The sequence below is a fragment of the Cygnus atratus genome, chromosome 2 (genome assembly GCF_013377495.2).
Source record: "Cygnus atratus isolate AKBS03 ecotype Queensland, Australia chromosome 2, CAtr_DNAZoo_HiC_assembly, whole genome shotgun sequence".
Classification (NCBI taxonomy): Eukaryota; Metazoa; Chordata; class Aves; order Anseriformes; family Anatidae; genus Cygnus; species Cygnus atratus.
In genome coordinates, this window is record NC_066363.1 from 63,770,573 (window position 1) to 63,790,558 (window position 19,986).

The window sequence follows — 19,986 nt, forward strand, 5'->3', positions numbered from 1 at the left end:
TTAAGAGATGTTTAGATGTAGAGCTTAGTGATATGGTTTAGTGGAGGACTTGTTAGTGTTAGGTCAGAAGTTGGACTAGGTGATCTTGGAGGTCTCTTCCAACCTAGATGTTTCTGTGATAAAAAGCTGATATTTTCTTGCCTGTTGAGATTACCTTGGGAAAAAGCTTTTCATATAGATATGTACCTGCATCTTGATAGTTTTTATGTGTACTCGGTGTGCTTGTGTACCTAGACAGCGTACACTGATCACTCTCTTACTTAATGTAATATGCCTGCCCTCTTTTTGCTCTTCCCCAGACATGTGGAGAGAGGATCCTGGGCATGCTGGACCCTTGATCTCACTTGATACTGCTGTCCTTCTGTTAATGCCTCTTTAAGTTTTTCAAATACATATATATATATATATATATAATGTTTTTTTCTTACTGCCATCAGCATTTTAGTCACTTCTAGTACTAACAGGAACGAGGACTACCAAGGCTTATAATGACCCATTCCAATTGCTTTAAGAAGAAAAATTATCAGAAATCATTAAAAAAAAAAAAAGTTATAAAAAGTTTTGGAAGCTGCTGTCACCCAGACTCACTCAGAGAGTAAACCTCATGAGGTCATTAAAACATCAAGACAAATTTCTCTAAGCTTCAAGTGGAAGTCAATTTTCCAACTGTAATTACATTACAGAGAATCTATACAATCCACAATACAATACTGTCAGCAAGAGACAAAGTTTCTACAATCTATAAATTATTCATTATCATTGCAACTTCAGGAAAGCATCATATATATAGAACAGCATAATAATATGAAAGCCTGAGACTTCAAATGGTACCAGAAGATGACTACAAGATCCTGGAGGGTGTAAGCACAGGTTTGGTGTGCTCACAATGGATAGAGCCCTGAAAAAGAGGGCAGCTGCTTTCTGTTCCAGCTGGAACAATTTGTTTAACTGTGCCAACCTGAAGAGAGAAATGACATTCACAGAAGTAAAAAAGTCTAAAAATATAAAATAAAATAAAAAACAACAAGAACAACAAACACACAAAACAAACAACAAAAACAACAACAACAACAACCAAAACAAAAACAACAACAACAAACAACCAAAACCAACCAATCAAACAACAAACAAGCCACCATTTAGTTTTTGAAAATAGACACTAGTTATTCAGGCTGGGCAAGGAGCACACAAAATGTCCTATGCTACTTCTCTTAGCCCTCCAGTTTCTTACATACGTATTTTCTTTCATCTGTTGACCTGTTCACAAGTACTGACAATCTTAACGATCAGCAAAAGTGAGAAGAGTGAGATCATCTAAAGGCACATCCTTCCCCAGAGATGGAAACCACCACATTTGGTACATGGAGAACATTAAACATCATATTCAGACCTTAATAGCTCAAAATTCAGTATATATCTATCCACAGAACACCTAAGAATTTTTTGAAAATATTCTGTAAAATTCCCAAGCCAGTTTGGCCCGACCTGTTTAAAATAGTGCCACTTTAAAATCTCACATCTTGTAATATTCTCAACTCTGTTTCATTAAACCCTAATGTGGGGCACAGTATGGTAAATCTTACATCTTTCACAGCCTGAAAAGTCTGAGAAATTTAAGAAATAACCGTATCTTCCTCAAACTGCATCAGGATCTGCACTGCCAGCAGGCATGCACAGGGAACACATGAGTCTGACCCACTGGTTCCTAAAGCAGGATCCTGCTGTCCCAATGGGATCGTGACATTCCCAAGTAGTTTCAAGAGTATGTGGGAAATGCAAATGCAAAGTGAAGCCTGCAGTCCGGGTTGGGGTTTTGAGCATGGAAATATGCTCAAAGCAACCAAATCTGGGAACTGCTGGTCCAGGAACTGTGCCTGCAATTCAAGTGTGACCTTCATTCTTTTTCTGCCATTCTCATACTACTGTAACTTTCAAGGGCAATTTCTCTAAGCCTTGTCCAGTAAAATAGTGTCTTCCAGTGCCAATGCAGCAATTTGAGAACCTGTCCTACATTCTGCCAAGACTGCAGTAAAAGCCTGAAACATCCTGGAGGAAGGTACTAAAAACAAGTGAATGTGACAGTGAACTGTCAGGGCTTCAGCATTAGACAGGTTCTTCCTTCTCTCCAAGTCTGTGTCTGGGAACACTTAGAAATTTTAAAAGGTGCTGCCTGCAGATAGGTTGGGGGACCAGAGAAGAGAAACAGTTCTTTGTTTTAATAACATACAGAAAAGTTTAAATCACTGATTTTCTCCTTTCTCAGTTTGCAGGCTGGAGAAACTTCTGTCATCTGCAAAATTATTCTGTTATTTCATGAAAGAAATGGAACCACCAACTTGAATACTTGTACAAGTGTGTCTGATTTGATAATGCTGAGAATGGCGTTTATTACTAATGGCAGTTCAGAAAAGAACAGAAAAAAATTATTCCTTATTCAGCACTTGATTTCTTGATGTCATTTTCTGGTGACGGAACCACACTGGTCATTGTCTCAGTCATCAAAAACAACTTCCCTGGGACTGCAGGTTGAAACTCTGCAAGTCATGTTGAAGGACTAAGGAGAACTTTTCATGAGAGCATGATTTTCTGAAGGGTTCCAAAATGACTTTGGTCCCTACAAAATATCCCAAGAAATCTCATGGTAGGAGCTGTCACAAAGGCACGTCCCCTCCCAACAAAGTAACTGTGAGGTCCTATCAACACCACTCACAGCAATGTGTTGTCTTTAAGTCTGCTTGCCATGATAATGAAAAAGACCTCTGTTTGCCATGGATTTCTCCTCCAGTCACTAGATTGCTTGCAGCAGAAGAAACAGCTGTCTCCATGGACAGGAAGTGCTTCTGAATATGCCAAAGTATTTTAATGTGACATCTGCAGTTAGATGAGGAATGAAAATAAACTGTGTTCCTCCAGGACAGCAGTGTTTGAATGCATGAGTAAATGTCCTCTGCTATCTATCTTCATGAACAGAGCTGTTGATAACGTCCTGTATTAAGAAAAACCCACTACTAGTTATAAAGAGCTTGAAAGAAGCAAAAGTAGCACAATCCTTGTGCATGACTTACATTTATCTTGCAAGGAATCATGAGGGACTTCTCCCTGGGGACTTTCTTCCAAGTCTCCGTAGTGCAACACCTTATGATTCGGCGAAAGTCGACAATACCAAAATTTGTCTGTTAAAATAAAGGCATTAAACAAGGTCACTGACATGTCTTCATTAGCATTATCAACTGGATACTCAAATGAGGCGCTACAGGGAAGGACTGTCCCCCCACATTTTTTTTTTAGAAGAAATATTTGTTATGTATGGAAAGTAGGGCAGGGACTTTGCCCAGTAATTTCACTTGCTTAAACATAGCTGGCATTCATTTACCATTTCTGTCTTGATTTTGCCACTGGTTCCAAGGACAAATACTAGCAAGAGGCAGCTGACTTAGTTTTACATGATATTATGTTACCCATGATATTACATACTAGGTAAGTAACCACTGCATTAAGCAGCTAAATTTAACACACCCATAAAAGGTTCATTATTTTGAACCCCCTATGTGAGAATTAAGCCCTGCCAGATGTCACCTGTTGGACATCCAAATATTGATACATTTGAAATATTCCATAACTTAAGAAAATTTTGACTCATGTCTTTTTGTAGTTGAGAGAACACTCCCATATTTATGGGGAGATTGAACACAACAAACACGTAAAGATTTTAAAAACGTTAAGTCCATTGTCTTGCAGATAACTCAGTGGTTGGTGTGTTCACAAATGGGCATGTATGACATTCCTCTTTGCATTTTAGCCCTTCCTAGGAGATGTATATTTATGCCTCCTGCCAAATCCTGTTTCTCAGGATATAACTGCCCTTAGTGATATTTGTTAAAATCTAACCCCTGAAGAACATCAGCTTTGCAGAGCAGGGTTACCACGCTGCCTAGCGGGCAAGGGTGGTGCTTGCCAATTCCCTTTCTGGAACAGCAAGAACAAGGTTACCTTTTCTTGTCAGGGCACTTTCTATTTAATAAATAGATCGCAATGTTAAGCTGTCAAAAATACAGTCTTGTTACAGCCAAGCTATAAACCTCCAGAAGCTTGGAGCAAGGCGAGACGTTAAAGTGCCGGGGGGAGGCGGGGGGCTTCTCTGCCTCTGTGCTCCTCTCACTGCTGGTAGCACTGATGCTGTGCCAAGCAGCAGCCAAAGGGAGAGTTTAGGGGAAATGCTAGCACTGACAAAGCCCCATCATGCTGCTGTCGCCAGGATCGGATGAAGCCACAGCTGGGATAAAACGCCAGAGGAGCTGTACAGTCACCAGAGCCAGCATCTGGGTGTTAGCAAAGCAAGGACTTCGCTCCTTCAGTAAAATCTTCACGGACCCTACTTCTTTTTAAAGGACCCTCTGAAGTCCCCTAGCCAGCCATTTAAAATACAATGCAATATAACACAGAGAAAGGCAATTCAGTTTGAATGGCAAAAGTGGGCTTCCATACAGCTTTTTAGAAGATTTTATCAAAATGCAAAAATGTTTGGAGAAAATAAACCACACATTTCAACCCACTTACTGAGTGTGCAGTCGCTTCTTCTGAAAAGTTTCAAAAGACCTTACCAACCACTGGCAAAAGGTCAACACAGTGATGGGGAAGATTCTGTTTACTTGCTTCAAAGACATACACACTACTAAGAGGTGTGTGGGTAGGAGAGCCTGAGATGATGATTCTGTGATGCATACAAAAAGAGCTGCTGAAATATAAGCATTCCAGGACCGTAAGCAGCACATACCATATTGCACAGTATGGGGTCAAGAGGAAAACCCCACTTACAAAGCATTTGTAGGGATGTGAAACAAGAGCAAGCAGGAGCATTCATTCAGTAGATTGTCATCTGAAGAACACACACAAAAGCAATTTGTCGGGCAGTTTGTGCATCAGAAGGATGCGTGTGAAACTTTTCTAGATTCAGAAATTTTACAGAGAACTCTACCAGAAGCATTTCAAAACCTGATGCTTAAAAAATATATCCTGTTAAACCTGATGATAGACTGTCTTGCGCCTTGTCTACCACAGAAAAGCCTCTAGTGACTGTAGCAGGAGGCTACATACCTAGCTTTAACTGCAACTTCGGTGTTTCCAAGACTGTTCAGGACAATATATCCTTCTGACACTAAGATTACAACTACCATTTTTTCCCTAATAAAAGCCAACGTGGTCTCACTATTTTGTCAATAACCTGGCGAAGAGGATGATATAACTGGATAAAATAAAAATAAAAATAAAATAAAATATTATGAATTCCTTTTGACTTAGTGCGGGGCTATGGTTTTTATTGAGGGTTTGAAAAAGGTTGCTTCTTCAGCCTCCTAAGAGTTAGACCATTTTGGTAACCTTGTTCCCATTTCAACCCCCTGCTCCAATAACAAAAGAAGGAGAAAAGGCCCAGTGAAAATTTCTGTACTTCATTTTCAGGAAGAGGTGGTTTTATCGTAAGAAAGCCTTGCTCTGAAGGCTTGCGGAGCCTCTTACAGCAATTCCCCATAACCCAAGGTTAATTAAAGAACTAATAGCCGTAGAGTAAAGCTTGAAGCATGTCCAGTGCGATCCTCCTGTGGGCTCACTAATAACTGCCATCATACCACAGCTTAGCTGTCAAGGGGAAAGCCCTTAAATGAAACCTATAAATGGAACTAACGAGGTTCCCTCAGCTGCAGCCACCAAGCGACCGCAGCAGCCAGGCTGAACAGGGCAGATGGCACATCAGTGATGGGACATAATCCTTCCTGCCTTCCCGAAGCCTCTACAACCACCTCAGCCTTAGCCAGCTGGGGTTCTTCTTTTCCTCTATGTGACGTTACAGTTTATCAGACAATAACCCACTTATGCAAGATCACGGTGCCTTGGAGGGGAGCAGCTTTGAATGGGACGCATGTTATTTTACTAGTACAGGTGCTGAACACAATTTTGTTGGAAGTGGAGTGTATAAAGTAATGCTGCAGTCAAAATAAATATTGTACGAAATTGTTCCCACTGACAAGAAAGGTGAAAGAAGCCTTAATTACACAAGAGCATGTGGGAGGTGGCGAGCATTTACTTTCAGCTCTAAATAGATAAACCAAAAAAACATGTAGAAGAAAAAAGAAAACCCTGAACTCTTCTCTACTACGATTAGACAGTAGTGCTTATAAAACAATGAAAAACTACTGACCAAAACCTCCAGAGCTTTTAAACACAAATCTGCTAAGCTGAAGTGGCACGAATTCTCAACAGCCCCTGCACTCCTCAAGAGAGATCTGTGTGTATGTGTACACACTGAAGGAAGGGTGGTTGCTGAACACTGAGTCTTTAGATACAATGTGATTTCATTGCAATTTTCAGGCACTAGTATTTAACTTTGCCACTGAGCTATCTGTCTCTTAGTTCGCTGACCTCTGATGCAATCAAATTCAAGTGCTAGAGATTCTTCTTTGGGAAACTGTAGTATTCTGTTGTGATTTTTTTATTTGTTTGTTTTGATTTGTTTTTTTAAGCCTGAAAAAGTTTTAAACATTAAAACTTCAAACAATTGTTAAAACAGCTAATGGGTTAAACATATCCTAGCACATTGTTAAAGCTTACAAACAAGATTAAAAAAAAAAATCCTGAATAGCAAAACCAGCTACCAATTTGGCTAGAAGAGTAATATTCAAAACTGTGACCAAATAGTAGGGCACAGAACATTTTGATGATGGGCTACAGAGCGCGTGGCCATTCATATGGTGTTTCCATGTGCATTAATGGTCAATGACTCATACACCCTTAACAATGCTATCCCAAGTGAAGAATTGCAGTGGTTAGTACAGAAGTGCTGTAGAGTTAGACCTCTGGAGAGACAATAGCTCAGATGTTCAATGAAAAAAGTCTGTGAGCATACCTTTTATCCCAGGATATGTTCCAGATTACTAAAAAAGAAAGGTGGGTTGTTTTTTTGTTTTTTAAAGAAAGGCTTGATCACGCATTTAGCGAAGGGAACACACGTGTTATAATGTCAGTAAAAACATACATATTTGGATGTAGCTTTTAGATACATGTTTGTGGACTCACCCTTTCTCTTCCACTGTGCTGTTTCTCTAAGATACTTACCACAGTGACACACTGTCACTCTAACTTGTCTTAACTGGTTAGATGAAAGCCAACAAGCTCTGCAAAGGCTTGGCAATTAATTGGCTTGTGGTAATACCAGAGGCACTTTGGTTAACCAGTTCCTCTCAGCATGTCACATACTTGAACGATACTATTTTTATGGGAGTACGGATGGTGGAACAAAGTAGCAGCAGTAGCTTTTTGCAGAAAAAAGACAAAGTGTGTTCTCATTCAAAGTGTGAGTCACTTATCCTAGCAAGAAATGGAAAACTTGTCTTTGCTTGATTTTTTAAATTTTTCTCTTTCCAGGTTACTAAAAAAAAATACTCTGCCTTGTGTTTTAATATAGTAGTGTGCATCATCAGGCTTTCTTTCTCTTCCAAATATAACTGTTCAAGAAACCTTGTCTTCGACTGCAAAACCACTTTGATAGCATGCAATTTCTCTATAATCTTTTATAAAGCTAAAAGGGTAATTTATTTCCAAGGGTGCACCCAGCAACTACAAATATACTGGATGACAGCTACAGAAGTATCTATTATTCCCCAAAAAATGTCTTTATCTGCTACTTAGCTCTACTGGAAAAAATAACTTTTAGGGCTATAAAGAGCTTTGTAGGCTTTTGATTTAGTCTTCACCCCTTTCCTTTAGGAATTACCAAAGGAAGGAGAACGCTGAAGAGGGCTGTCTGTCAGCTGATGTCCACAGTCAGAGAACAAAGTGGGGATTTGCAGAGCTTCACAACCTGCCATTGAACAGTGTGACCAGAATGGCAGACCAGATTTTACTATTTCATTTCCTATTGATTAAGAATGTCTAATAAAAACAGGAGTTAGTACTGCAGTTCATCTGTGAAACGTTGCAAGGCAAAGGCCATGTACTCTTTGAAAGTGGCAAGGATCCTGCTGGGACAATAATAGTATTTCTGGATTTCAGCTGCAGAGAGACCCTGCTGAACAATAATCCCGTGCTGGAATACAAAAGGCAGAGATCTGATTACAGATACTTCACCGCTTAACCTTCAGCCCCGCTCCCTGCAAAGAATCACCTGTGGACTGGATGTGTTCCAATGCCTTGTATGTAAGAAATGTTTTTCACCTCCTCTCAGAAGGTCGTAAGAGGATGTAATCTTCCTCCTTGTTTTTTTTTTTTTTTTTTTTTTTTTTGTAAGTCAATTGTTTCGACTTACTGTGACTAACCATGCGTGTCCTACCACATGTTCAAACAACAGTCTTAATGGAAGTTTGCTCTGGAGTCTTTATTGTGGAATAATGCCAGTTAATTATTTTTTAAATAGGCAATTTAATGCTTTCAGCTTCTCCTGTGTAGGTTCCTCTTGTGTAATCTGTAGATTTGCAACATTTGTCCCAAGATTGTCTCAAGAGGAAAAAGAATTATAGGAAATGTAAAAGGAGCAGCACACACACACTGAGGTAGAACAGCTACCTGATCTCACTACTCTTACAAGGGAGGTTGCCACCTAACGGGCAAACCGTGATGCCTCACAGCATTCCCCATTCCTGTTTTGGCGCAAAGTCAACCTGGATGGACCATGGCCATGCTCCACAGCAAGCGAGCTGGGGCAGTGGGCAGGTGATGGGGCGCCTGCTGATCCCCTCAGTAAGCACAGGGCACATGTACTGTGGGGTGGGTTAGGGGATAAGAGATGGGGAGGTAGGGTAAAGGTAAGAGAAGGCACACTCGGCAGTTTGGGACTTGTACCATTTTTAATAGGACATACAGGGGAATTATCTGAAAGCTGGTCTGCCTTGATGTTTAGCATCATTTGCTAAGCCTCTGGTCCTTCACTTTAGCTCATCTTCTAGTTCTTGACATCATGACAGGCCTGGTTTAGAGCTTGCTCTGGTTGGGGTACAGGCAACACTAAAGGAAAGAGGCAAGTTTCAAGAGAGCTTCTTCCACTTTGTGTCAGCTGCAATTATTCGCTATTTGGACTATACCAGGCAATTATTCGCTATTTGGACTATGCCAGGCACTGTACATACCTTAAAAGGGACAGTTCCCAATTAAACAGCTTATAAACCAAACATGTTTGGGTTTACCATGCTTTTCTTGTTCATTGGATTACATAGTGTTAGACCTTGGTGAGTCTAGCCATCTTTAGTAATGGTTGTTGTGTCTTTTCCCTCCCTTTTTCCCAGGGGGATACCTTACACTTTCACTTCAGGGAATAGAGGAAGACTGACATAAAGTACACACAACTCTAAGGCATGTGGAAACATGCCCTTCTAAATGGACATTTATCTGACAAAGCGAAAAAAAAAATCCAAACCACTAACCAACAAACCAAACCACACTAAACCAAACCAAAAAACCTTCAGAGAAGGTAAGTAACCTCTTTGAGGCATGGAAACAAATATTTTGTTTCCAAAGAATCATGAACTCTTTTGGCCCTGAATAAACATGACGTCGAAGCAATTAATTTGGTGGCCCATACAGTTCACTCCAAGGCATAGTACACAGTAACGTTCTTAACTGTGGACCAGAAGATCAAGTTGCTATTATTCTTTTTCTTTTGTTTATTATTATCCTCAGGTCCACTCAAATAAGTTGAACCAATTTATATCTTCTAAGGTTTTTGATCCTATGAATTATGGACTGACAACAGCTTCAGATAAAATAGTCTAACTTCTTGGAGATCTGCCAAAACAAGTAGGTTTGCCACAGACCCTGCTCCTTCCCTAGAATTTCAGTCATTTGGATTAAGGTTCTGAAAAGAATAAAATAAAAACCCCTCAGTACCGATAGCCAAACAAAACTACACATTACTTCAGCTACATTCACTCCACAAAGATGTTGCTGAAGGGAAACACATATCATGCCTTCTTATGAAATCTGTACAGAAGTCACAGTGGAATATGAATGTTCTTTCCCTAAATTCTGCTCAAAGGGCTTTATAGGTGTTTGTGGTCTTGACAGAGAGTAAATAAAGCTGCATCATATTTTTCTGCAACTTGACTCTTTGATAAAGGCTTGGAATTTTCCAAAATAACCACTCAACATTAAGGAAAATTGCCTGCTTGTTTCTTAGAAATCAGGCACTGCAGGGATTCTTCCGTCTGTGAGGAAAGCAACTTTTCACAATTGATTTGAAGGTCTCAAATATTGATCTTTGGCAGTACTTAGCTTTTGTAACTTTCTATTTTTCATTGCATTTGCAGTTGGGAAACAAACAGCAGTCTGAATCTTCACAAAATAGGGGTTCTAAAGGGAATTTTTTGGATAAAATTCTAATTAATCTGCTCAATTTACACTATATACCCATTACTTTGTCTTAAGAAAGAAGCGTGCCCCTATGTGGGGAAGAAGAACCATAAAGAGTTTTACTGTATAAAAAGAGCTGTAAATCTAGTATTGAGCAATGACGCATAGGATTGGGAAAATAATCTTCTCATGTCAATCATTATTCATTTGAATGTAAACAAATTACTGATCTAAGTGTTTTTTAAAAGTACATTTGAACACCATAATATATTTGATGTATATGGTAATTCATGGCAAAAACTAAGGACAGGCAGTACTAGAGGGAAAGGTACAAAATGAACTCATCACATGTATAAAAGTACTGGACATCTGTTATTTGTTCAGTAATATAATTTAAATAAGCCTACAAGAAAATAGATAATCCAACTCTGAGACACTCAAATTGTGGCTACACAAAGTTATATGTGCTATTCCTGCAGAGGTAGAAATTTTGTTCTGAGAGAACAAGGCGACTGGACACCGAGGCAGAAATTAAAATACTAAGTTCAGACTGCTGCTTGAGATTTTCATCAAATGCTGGACTTATTCCAGATGAAACCAAAACCAGTTCCAGTGAAACAGAGAAAATTCTACAATTGCAACTAGGAGATTCTTTCAGATGTTCCCTAGTAAAAGCAGTCAAGACAGCAATAAAACCAAGCTTCTTGTTAGTAAGAGCAGTACTCATCATCTCAACTTTTAGACAGAAGTGATAATAAAAAGTCAGACCAGGAAGTCTCAGCTGTACCTTGTCGACGTCGACTGTTGAGTTTCCTAAAGCAGGTACCCTCCACAAGTCGATTAAGACGTTGTTGCTTGATCAGTTCTAAGATCTCAGGCTGAATTTTCTCCTTTAGTTCCCTTGGGAGGAAAGAAAATAGGCACTTGTGAGATTCAATCAAAATCCATCCTCTTTCCTCTAAGATGGAGAGTCTCACAAGATGTTTCTGTCCAAAGGAGACAACAGTGAGAGGCATGCCCAGGTCAGAATCTAGCCTGCTCCAGAAAAAATAAAATGTTCTCTTATAACAAGGCATGGGAGTCAGGGTATCTCTGTTCTAGACATCTCCCCACTACAGCATCAGTGTACGACTCAGGCAAGTAACTTACTTGTTTCTCAGTTTATGCATCTAAAAATAACACTTCCTATAAAGCATCAACAAGCTTTCTCTGCAGCAAATAATGCTCTTTCATTGCAGGAACATTGTGAAGCTTATTTGAGGGTCTGTCACCTTTTGTTGTATAATCCTCTGCTAGTATACTTTACTAGCATTTAGGACAATACAAGAAGGCTAAAACACACTTTGAAATAACAAGAAAAAACAGCAACGAGCAATGCCAATGAGCCAAAATGATTACCAGCTCTATATGTTTCTTATTGATCCTATGCAGTTCAATTAATTTGTTACTAGCAGAATTGGGTGGAAGAGTAACCCATGATGGGGACTGCTCAAAGATCAAGTTTTACCCTTGCCCGGGATTGCAGAAACCTGCTGTGCATTTAGAAATGTTATTATATATCCTTTAGGAAATCCATTTTCTACATCCTACTTTGATAAAAGAGTTAAAAGTGTCAAGAACTAGGTGGAAAAAATATGCGTGTAATATTTAAAGCTTGAGTTCATATACCATCATATGGATTCAGAGGTGTCTGAATTCATTAGTTATATCCTCACTTAGATTCATTAAGAATACATAAAAAACAGGTTGAAACATCAACTTGACAGTAAGCCTGGTAAAATTAAAAAAATAACTGAACGTGTAGATGGTTTATAAAATACGAAGTGTGTCAGAACCATAATTTTGCATTGCTGCGCACATTAGGTAATACCAAAAATCATTCTGTCTGGCAGTATGTTCCAGCAGTCATCATCAAAAGAAAGCAAAGCTGTGCTATTCCATCGATAAAATAAAAATGTCTCACTTCTTAGGAAGTTTGGTCTCTGCTGATTTCCACATTCATGTGGATCCTGTACCTTTGATCTGCCAACACCCCATTGAAACCACTGGAAGTTCTCTGTTAGAGACATAAGGGCTTTAAACAGAAAAGCCATCATTCTCCCAAGTATTAACAAAATGGCTGGAGTACTTGATGCATAACCCACTGCATATTTACAAGCTGGGAAAATATGGCTGGTCAAAAAGCAAGCAAGCATTGTAACTATAGAAACAGGCCACCTTTCGGAAATGTATTATAAGTCCTCTAGGATAATTTCAAACACTATTGTTTTCTTATTGAGAACTAAGGCAGGAAAACACTGAATAGTTAAATACTGTGATCAGAACAATTTTGTGCTTGAATAAATGTCTTGCCTTTCAGGGCTGATGTGCTTCCCCATTCCTCAGGTAAAAGCTGGGAGCAGGGGCAGAGGAAAACCGTGTTAAAACACAGTGCAGATTACTGAACGGTCTAAGCTATAGGCTTTGTCTCTAGCTGGATTGAAACATTCTAGCTGAATTCAAACATTCAAAACTGATAAAAACATCAGTGTGATGTTTAGGTAGTTTAATTTAGAAATTGGATGACTGTCATTGAAAAGGTGTTAAAAGATATCATAAGATTATAGTTATAAGACACTACTGGAAAAAAAAAAAAAGAATGGGTCATCCAGCACATTAACATCTGGTTATTAAAACCCAGAGTATTCCCTCTTCTGTCCTCTAGAGTCCCATCTGCCCTTTACAAATCAGAGGAAGAGAAGGATTTCTAACCAATCCAAAAATAAACAGGTAATCCCCTCTGAAGTACTTCAGTGTCTAAGACAGACTTTCTACAGGAGAAAGGAAGGTAGGAAAGAAGGGAAACCTTTTGCCTCTTTGCTGATGTGCCAGAGCTCTTTTTGCCTCTTTGCTGATGTGCACTGTATTTGTTTTCACAACAGAGAAGCTCAGAGGTAGTACTTTCTTCAGTTTTACAGTCCCCATGCTTGAGCACACAGAGGAACAAAGAGCTAAAGGAAGATCATAAATGCAAATATATTTTTGGAAAAAATTATTTATTCTCCTTCAGATGACATCAACTGAACAGTTTGTGCCTTGTGAAAAGAAGAGAGAGAGAACAAACTAGGAAAGTCTAAGGCTTTTAAAATTGCTGTTAGCTTCCTCCTGTGTTCCTGTGATGTAAGAATGACAAAAGTCAGTGGGCTGATATGACAGATGGGTTGAGGGAACTACAGAGTAATACATGATCGATAGTTTTCTGATCTCACTGGTCTCAGCACTATAGGCAAAATCCTGCCATCAGTTACATGCTTTTAAAATAACAGACCTGTCTTCAAATCTGAAAACTATTGGATCATTTTTTTTTAATTATTCAAACAAAACTAGCTCTTCTTCGGCACTAGTTCAATCCAGTCCAGCTTTTACCTTTCCTGCTTATAATTAAGCTATTACCTTTCCTGCTTATAATCCCTTTCCAGGATGGGACACATTGCAGGCATTTAAATCATTTTGTGTGGTTTTGTCCTTTTGTCTTTCTGGCTGGTAGCTATGCCCTCTCCTAACCACTTCCTGCATTCAGAGCAGGCACTAGTGACTCTTTCCAATATTGCAGAGAAATTTGTAAAGATAAAAAGCTGAAAAGCGTCCACACCCTACATCTATATTCCTGTATGTACTGATTGTCAGCCAGATATTACTTAGCAATGGCTCCCTAACTGGCATGAACTACGTTTAACCAGCAAGTTTCCATATGGACATCAGAACTTTATCCAGTATTAAACCATCCCTATTGCCACATAACGTGTCAAGGAGATCTCTGGTTCTCTACAGGCCAATAGGATTCCTTCCTACACACCTTCTTCCACAGCCATTGCAAATAAACCAGTGATATTTTATAGTTTTGTTGTGCAATGGCTGTTTGGATGATCAGTAATGATCCCATGCTCTTGAATGCTTTCTGTGCTGTAGGACTTCTTACTTTCCCTCTGAAAAAATGAGCTCCATGTGAAACAACAATGATCATGTAAAAGAAACAACTACTTGTTGGAAAAAAAGGTTGCTGCATTTACAGGGATCTAGAGCAGTACTTTCCAACTTACATTCAAGTCCAACTTAACTGAAACTTCCCTCATCCAGCAGCTTGAAAACTCAGAACATCAGTACTTTATACAAAGAACAGCAAAATAAAGACTTTTATCATGTTAAAGGCAGGAAAAAACATCATCTGACTGCCATAAGCTCAAGCAGAATTAAACAAGGCCCACTGACTTTACATTCAGCTGTGCACAATCTCTTTTAGCATATCTGTAAGGCTTTAAAATATACAGCACAGCCACGATTGCTCTCTTCACTCACAGTCTCTTTTCCTACAATGGGACCATGATTCTGTACTTCTATCAGTTGTGTCATCTGTGCAATTTGAGAGAGTTCAATACACGGAATCAAATCAAATGGGAAAATGAAAGAACCGTTTCTTTTCACTGTCAAGAATAAGTGATCATGGATGCAATCAAAATGCAAATGCATACAGCCAAATCTCTGCAAATGCAGTTGTGATTGCTTAAACACCTTATCGATTTAGTTAGCCTCTACAACCTTTAGGCTTAGCCTTTGTCCAGAATCTTAAATGAGTCCTCTGGTAACATTTCATTTGCTTTTAACTATTTGTGTTAGCTGTTTCATTCATTGCACGATAGGGAAGGAAATTCTGCACTGTTGGCAGCAACTAACCAGAGCAATACTGTAAATAAAGAGCTTGCAGAGGGCACTAGCAAGTTTAACAAAGCTAGGCAATGCTGCGTGAGAATATAAATAGCTGACCTGTATCATAGTTAAACAGTTGGCTCATAGGGGAAGCAAGGAAAACGAGAAGCTTTGGTGACAAGCTTAGCACTACTGAGTGGCTTGGAACCACTAAACATTGCAGGGGAATGGCAGGGGATTTCTGAGCAGTGTAATGATGCAAAACTGACTGGAATTATTTGTAACTGTTTAATTGATGCATTACTATGAGTGACATCAGTTCTAATTGGGCATTAGGTCCTATCTTCTAATACATTGAAAACATAAAAGAAGCATTCTCCCTTTGATCCACATTGGTATGATTAAAATTTAAGTGTGTAATTCCACTTAGTTTATGCTTCCACTGTTGCCCGGCTGCCCTTGTATGAACGTGTCCCTGGAGCTTAGATATATCTATATCCTTTAGAAACAAATCAAAATGAGCATCTTGCATCTGAGTTCTCAAATTCCTTGGTCCAAATCCTTCTCTACAGCTTTGCCTTGTAAAGGAGATTTGGAAAATCATGAGCCTTTACACTTCAAACATAGTCAAGATTTCATGACATTTCAGCTGATGCTTCTGGAATCCTCACTATTTCTCTGCTGATCTCAAAAGGTTCCTGCTATTCTCAGCACATCCTTTGTGCACTGCAGAGTCTGAACCTGTCCTGTGCCATTAGTTCGGCCATGAGCCCTGGTCCAGAGCCAAGTACAGCCTCCATTTTTCACATAACAGAACAAAGGGTATTCTGAGCAGCAGGCAGGAGCTGTGGTGGCGATATTAGCATTTAATTATTTGGAGTAAACAACAGAGAAATGAGAATCCCATTGTCTTGCTGCCAGAATGTTATCATTTACAAATAAATAATGGCTTTTCATTAACACCAAAGATAATGCTATCAATAAAGACAGTAATACGTAACCCCACTCTTTTCTGGAGTCAGTCCTCTTGTTCTGAACATCTTGTCTGGCTCAGAGAAATGGCATCTGCAATTTTTAAAGGCCCTTGGACACAAGATAAAGTTTTAAAAAATACAAATAAAAAGGTCATTCCTGACAACAAAAACAGGCTCATAAACACAATCATACAAAGCCAGGAAATGTCAGAGCATTGTAAGCCAGGTGAGACCCCATAGGGGTTTGATAAATCTGGTTTAACTGAACTCAAAAAAAAAGTTGGGAGTCCCAGCAGAAGAAATCATATACACATTGTGCAGACAGATGCTGCACTACTGCTTTTGAGCACAGCTCCCTGGACAGCTTTCTTACTTCAGTTCCCCCTGAAGAGCTGACAAACATCATTCACATCTGTTAATACTTCCATGCAAAAATAGGTTAGGAGAGAAGACAGCACTTACAGAATTGGGCGAGACTGGAAATCTTCCTGGTTCATTCTTTCAGACTGGCGTATTTTCAGTATTTCTGTGTAACTGAGATTCTGAAGCTTGCTCTTGAACTGATCCAGTGAGCTAGGCTTGGTAGTGAGTGCTCTCATTATCTGTTCTTTCACTACCTGCATTACCTGTGGTTGACAAGGAAGGGAAAAGAAAACCTGTGTTAACACCTTCTGTGTTTTCGTCTCAAATCTTATTCTGTGTCAGAGTAAGGTTTCCAGGTTGTACTGGGTTTATGGGCATCTGTGCAGCAGTTCCCCTGCGGCCTGTGGAGAAGCCCCTGGTGGAGCAGGCTGTCCCCCTGCAGCCCATGGGTCCCACATGGAGCAGATCTCCACGCTGAAGCCTGTGGAGGAGCCCCCCATGGAGCAGGTGGATGTGGCTGTGGCCCATGGAGAGCCCCCACAGAAGCAGGCCCTGGGCCGGAGCTGCAGCCCGTGGAGAGGAGCCCACGCAGGAGCAGGGGGTCTGGGGGGAGCTGCTGCCCGTAGGGGACCCGTGGCGGAGCAGTTTGCTCCTGGGGGATGGACCCCGTGGTACAGAGCCATGTGGGAGCAGTTCTTGAAGAGCTGCTGCCTGTGGGCAGCCCCCGCAGGATCAGTTCGGGAAGGACAGCATCCCGTGGGAGGGACCCCACATGGAGCAGGGGCAGAGAGTGACTGTGAGGGAATGGTGGAGACAAAACATCAGGGACTGACCGCAGATCCCATTCCCCTGTGCTGTTCGGGGGGAGGAGGTGGAAGAATTGAGATTGAAGTTGAGCCTGGGAAGAAGGAGGGGTGGAGGGAAGGTGGTTTTAGTTTTTTGTTTGGTTAGTTGGTTGTTTTTATTTTGGTTCTCACTGCCCTACTCTGTTATAATTGCCGTAAATTAAATTAATCTTCCCCAAGCTGAGTCTGTTTTGCCTGTGACTGCAATTGGTGAGTGATCTCCATGTCCTTATCTCAGCCCATGAGCTGCTTCATTGTTTTTTCTCCTCCTTGTCTTGCTGAGGAGGGGGAGTGAGAGAGCAGCTTTGTGGGCACCTGGCGGCCAGCTGAGTCCAGCCCACCACCGAGGTACAGAAGATTAGTACTATCTGGTTTCAAGTCAATTTCTCAGTAGCATACCAGAAAATAAGCCAACTTCTGGCAGGACAACACAGCTTACAGCAAAAACCCATCTGCTCTGTAACAAGAAAATTATGATTTTGGGGGACTGGTGGGGAAAGGATCATTTATCACTTGACAGTCTCCCGACAGCTGACCTACGATTGCTGGTTACAGGACTGTAAATCCTGCTCTGTCTGTGGCTCGTGTGCTCATGGCAGCAGTAGCGTGGCTCTTCTGGATTCTGAGCTGAGATGATAGTCCTGTCATGTCGGGTACAGGCACGCATACAACAATGCACTTGTAACAGCTTAAAAAGCTGTGAAGTTCTAAGTTGCTGAGTGCAGATGCACATCCTGATTTCTGCCAGCTGGACCCAGGTGATGTGTACCAGCCAGTACATACTGCAGAGAGTTTTTCAGGTCTTACAACTCTCCTACTGGGCCTTAAAGGTGTTCTCCTGACTAAAGGGCAGTAGTGATAAGCCACAAACTGTGGTCTGTTGTTTCCCTCATTGCTGTCATGGTGAAAGGAGGGAGGGTCTGGCCATGTGACTGTCCTTGTGATCATTATTATTTGCTATCCAAGCACTTCCAGTTCCCTCTCCCTGTTCTGTCTTGTAGCTACGTTGCTTCAGTCCTCAGCAAGTTTACCATGAATCTCCATGGTCTCTGAGATGGAGAGAGATTGGTGTGTCCAGTTCTAGGCTCTCCAACACAAGCGAAAGACGGACATACTGGGGAGAGTTCAGCAAAGGGCCCCCAAGATGATGAAGGAACTGGAGCATCTCTCCAATGTGGAAAGGCTGTGAGAGTTAGGACTGTTCAGCCCAGAGAAGAGAAAATTCAGGGAGATCTCATCAGAGTATATAAATATCTGATGGGTGGGTGCAAAGAAGAGGGAGACAGGCTCTTTTCAGTGGTGTCCAGTGAAAGGACAAGAAGGGAGAACAAACTGAAACACAGGAGGTTCCTTGTGAACATCAGGAAACACTTTTTCACAGGCTGCCCAGAGAGGTTGTGGAGTCTCCCTCCCAAAAGCCGCATGGACATGGTCCTGGGCATGCAGCTCTAGGTGGCCCTGCTTCAGCAGGAGGGTTGGACCAGCTGACTTCCAGAGGTCCCTTCCAACCTCAACCTTTTGGTAATCCTGTGAGAGCTCTACACTGCAGGCATATTATTATCATATACAGTGAAGGAAAGAGAAGTTGATTAGTCAGAAGAGAGAGATAAATTTGCCAGGGATATTACAGGATTGCTTTTGAAGTAATGCCATAAACAATGCAAACCAAAAATGAGAATGAAGGATGGCTGGGCAACAGCCATCAACCTGCATAATAATTATTTTATCAGAGAAAACTGCTGAGACACAGTTAACTAAGAGGAACTGCTTGGCTTTAGTTCAAATAATTACATATCAGAGATTACCGTCTCTCTGAATTCTGGATTCATTTCTTTGGTGCTGGTGCAAATCACACACCTTGAAACATTAATCCAATGCTGTGCTAAAGTTGGCTGAAAACACAGTGTCAGTTTTAGAAAGGCCTATTCCACCTAAATCCAACATCTAGATAGCAGTAGGACACAGCAACCACTGCCACAGTATGAAAGCAGATGTGACAGAAATTAACAGCTACACAGAGGCCAAAAGCTTTTTCTGCACTGTTCATTTTCCTTTGTTCTTCCACTTTCATCGTGTATCTTAAAACAGAAGCTTAGCCCCTCAGAGGTTCCCTAACCATTCTGGAAACTTAACTTCACATATGAATATTTCATTGGTTCACACGTGTAGTCTTAGTCTTGTAACTGTCATTGCCTGTACTATGTTTTTTATTTTTGCTTCCTGAGAGGTAAATTATTTCCTAGATGTGATCTAAACACTCATTTTAGCTGTGGCCAGCAATTGAAAGTAAGCAATTAAAAAATGGAAGATAGTCTCCTTCCTTACTACAGGGACAACATCCATCCCAGAGATCTACTTCAAGAAGAGCAAGATGTTTCTCAAAAAGCTGTTGGCCCAACTGGAAAGCAAATGCCTTCACCACATTTCCATGCATCCTTGCAATTAAGATGCTACTTCAGTAAATCTTGGAAATCTGGCCCAGACAAAGCAGAGCTCCTCTCCATCCACTCTTACAAATCTAGTAGGTACATTGCTGTGTGTCTGAGCAAGTCTAAAACTTGGTTTGATGGTAAAAAAACAACTTTGAGTTCTGTACTCTACAGCTATGCACTGTGCCTTTTATATAGAGAAGTATCTGTTTTCAGATGGTGCCCGCATGCAGCCAAACCCTTCTGAATAGCTGCTTAGCCTGTGGGAACCTGCTACTTCCCCATCTGAAAGACAAACTCCTCTTGACTGCCATCCGATTGCTTAGAGGTAGTAATGCCTCCTTGACTACATTAGAGCGC

General features: G+C 40.6%; 1 protein-coding gene across 8 annotated transcripts in view; it reads right to left on the bottom strand.

Annotated features, from left to right (window-relative positions):
- ELMO1 (engulfment and cell motility 1) overlaps positions 1 to 19,986 on the bottom strand; it is a 306,907-nt gene that overhangs the window by 12,264 nt on the left and 274,657 nt on the right. For all 8 annotated transcript variants that reach the window (XM_035552367.2, XM_035552364.2, XM_035552368.2 and 5 more), the window contains 3 exons: positions 16,452 to 16,615; positions 11,120 to 11,232; positions 3,066 to 3,173 (listed from right to left, as the gene is read on the bottom strand). In XM_035552367.2, the coding sequence (XP_035408260.1) occupies positions 3,066 to 3,173; positions 11,120 to 11,232; positions 16,452 to 16,615 (385 nt within the window). The remainder of the gene's footprint in view (positions 1 to 3,065; positions 3,174 to 11,119; positions 11,233 to 16,451; positions 16,616 to 19,986) is intronic.